This window comes from Mus caroli, chromosome 17 (assembly GCF_900094665.2).
Source record: "Mus caroli chromosome 17, CAROLI_EIJ_v1.1, whole genome shotgun sequence".
Taxonomy (NCBI): domain Eukaryota; kingdom Metazoa; phylum Chordata; class Mammalia; order Rodentia; family Muridae; genus Mus; species Mus caroli.
In genome coordinates this window covers 74,681,193-74,682,186 of record NC_034586.1, presented here as the reverse complement: position 1 = coordinate 74,682,186, position 994 = coordinate 74,681,193, and the positions used below count along the sequence as shown (strand labels likewise).

The 994-nt window shown below is 44.3% G+C and overlaps 1 protein-coding gene across 1 annotated transcript in view; it reads right to left on the bottom strand.

The window, feature by feature from the left end:
- Position 1: 1 nt before the first annotated feature.
- Ndufaf7 (NADH:ubiquinone oxidoreductase complex assembly factor 7) overlaps positions 2-994 on the bottom strand; it is a gene marked incomplete at its 3' end in the record, with an annotated part of 9,496 nt that continues 8,503 nt past the window's right edge. The window contains exon 8 of the mRNA XM_021185814.2: positions 2-86. Within this exon, the coding sequence (XP_021041473.1) occupies positions 2-86 (85 nt within the window). The remainder of the gene's footprint in view (positions 87-994) is intronic.

Sequence of the window (994 nt, the reverse complement as noted above, 5' to 3'; positions counted from 1 at the left end):
CCAGTTGATGCAATGCGCTGGGACAGTTCCTGGATGATAACCCCAGCATCGGGACATACTTCCACATGTTCCCTTCTTTCATCACGCTGGTAAGGGAAGAGTTGGACTCACTACTCACTCACAAGAGCTGCTTCCTTAGGGTCTTACACATTTCCACAGTGAACAATTTCCTAGTTATAATGAATTCAACTTGAATATGGTCTGGCCAGTGTTTCACATGATGCCCTTTTCAGTATACAGAACTTGGTTCTTTCAAGGTAGACATTAAGTTTGAAGACATGAAGAACATGAAGGTATGTTTTCAAAACCTGTTTTTAAAACTGAAAACTTTAGGAAATTCTTAATTAAGATCTAGAAACTAAATGTTCCTCTGGGGTGGAGAAGAGGCAATAAATGGAAAGCTTAGTTATTCCTGAGAACCAAGTGGTATTTGGGGACCTTTAAACGTAGTCCTGGAGCTAAAGGGATGGCTCAGCAGTTAAAAGCACTAGATTCTCTTCCAGAGAACTTTGGTTCTATTCCCAGCGCTCATATGGGAGTTCACAACCAGTGTCAGCGGAACCATCACCCTCAAACAAGCATGCAGGTGAAACACCGACACAGTAAATAAAAACGAATCTTTGTGGTTTCATGTAAGTTAAGTGCAGTCCCAAGGTAGAAAGCTCTGGGGACCATTTCTTTCAAGCAAGAGAAAACAGCAGTTAATCTGTTCACAGTGTGGGGTCAGAGGTAGGTCTGGGTTCGAATATAACCCAACAGCTGTCACTGATGACAGTAATGAAAACAGAGAGCACAACGTGNCTTCACGCAGAGAANGTTCCCTGTTAAGAAAACGATGGCTTCATTCGTCATCAGGGAACGGAGGAGGCACTTGGCTGAGGAGGTGCTNACNAGCCCCCTCTTCCTGCATAGCAAGATGACACATGAGAGACAACACAGCCCATAGGGTTTCTGGACTGCCACTGTGACTGCCACCACAAAGTGCCTCAGTGCT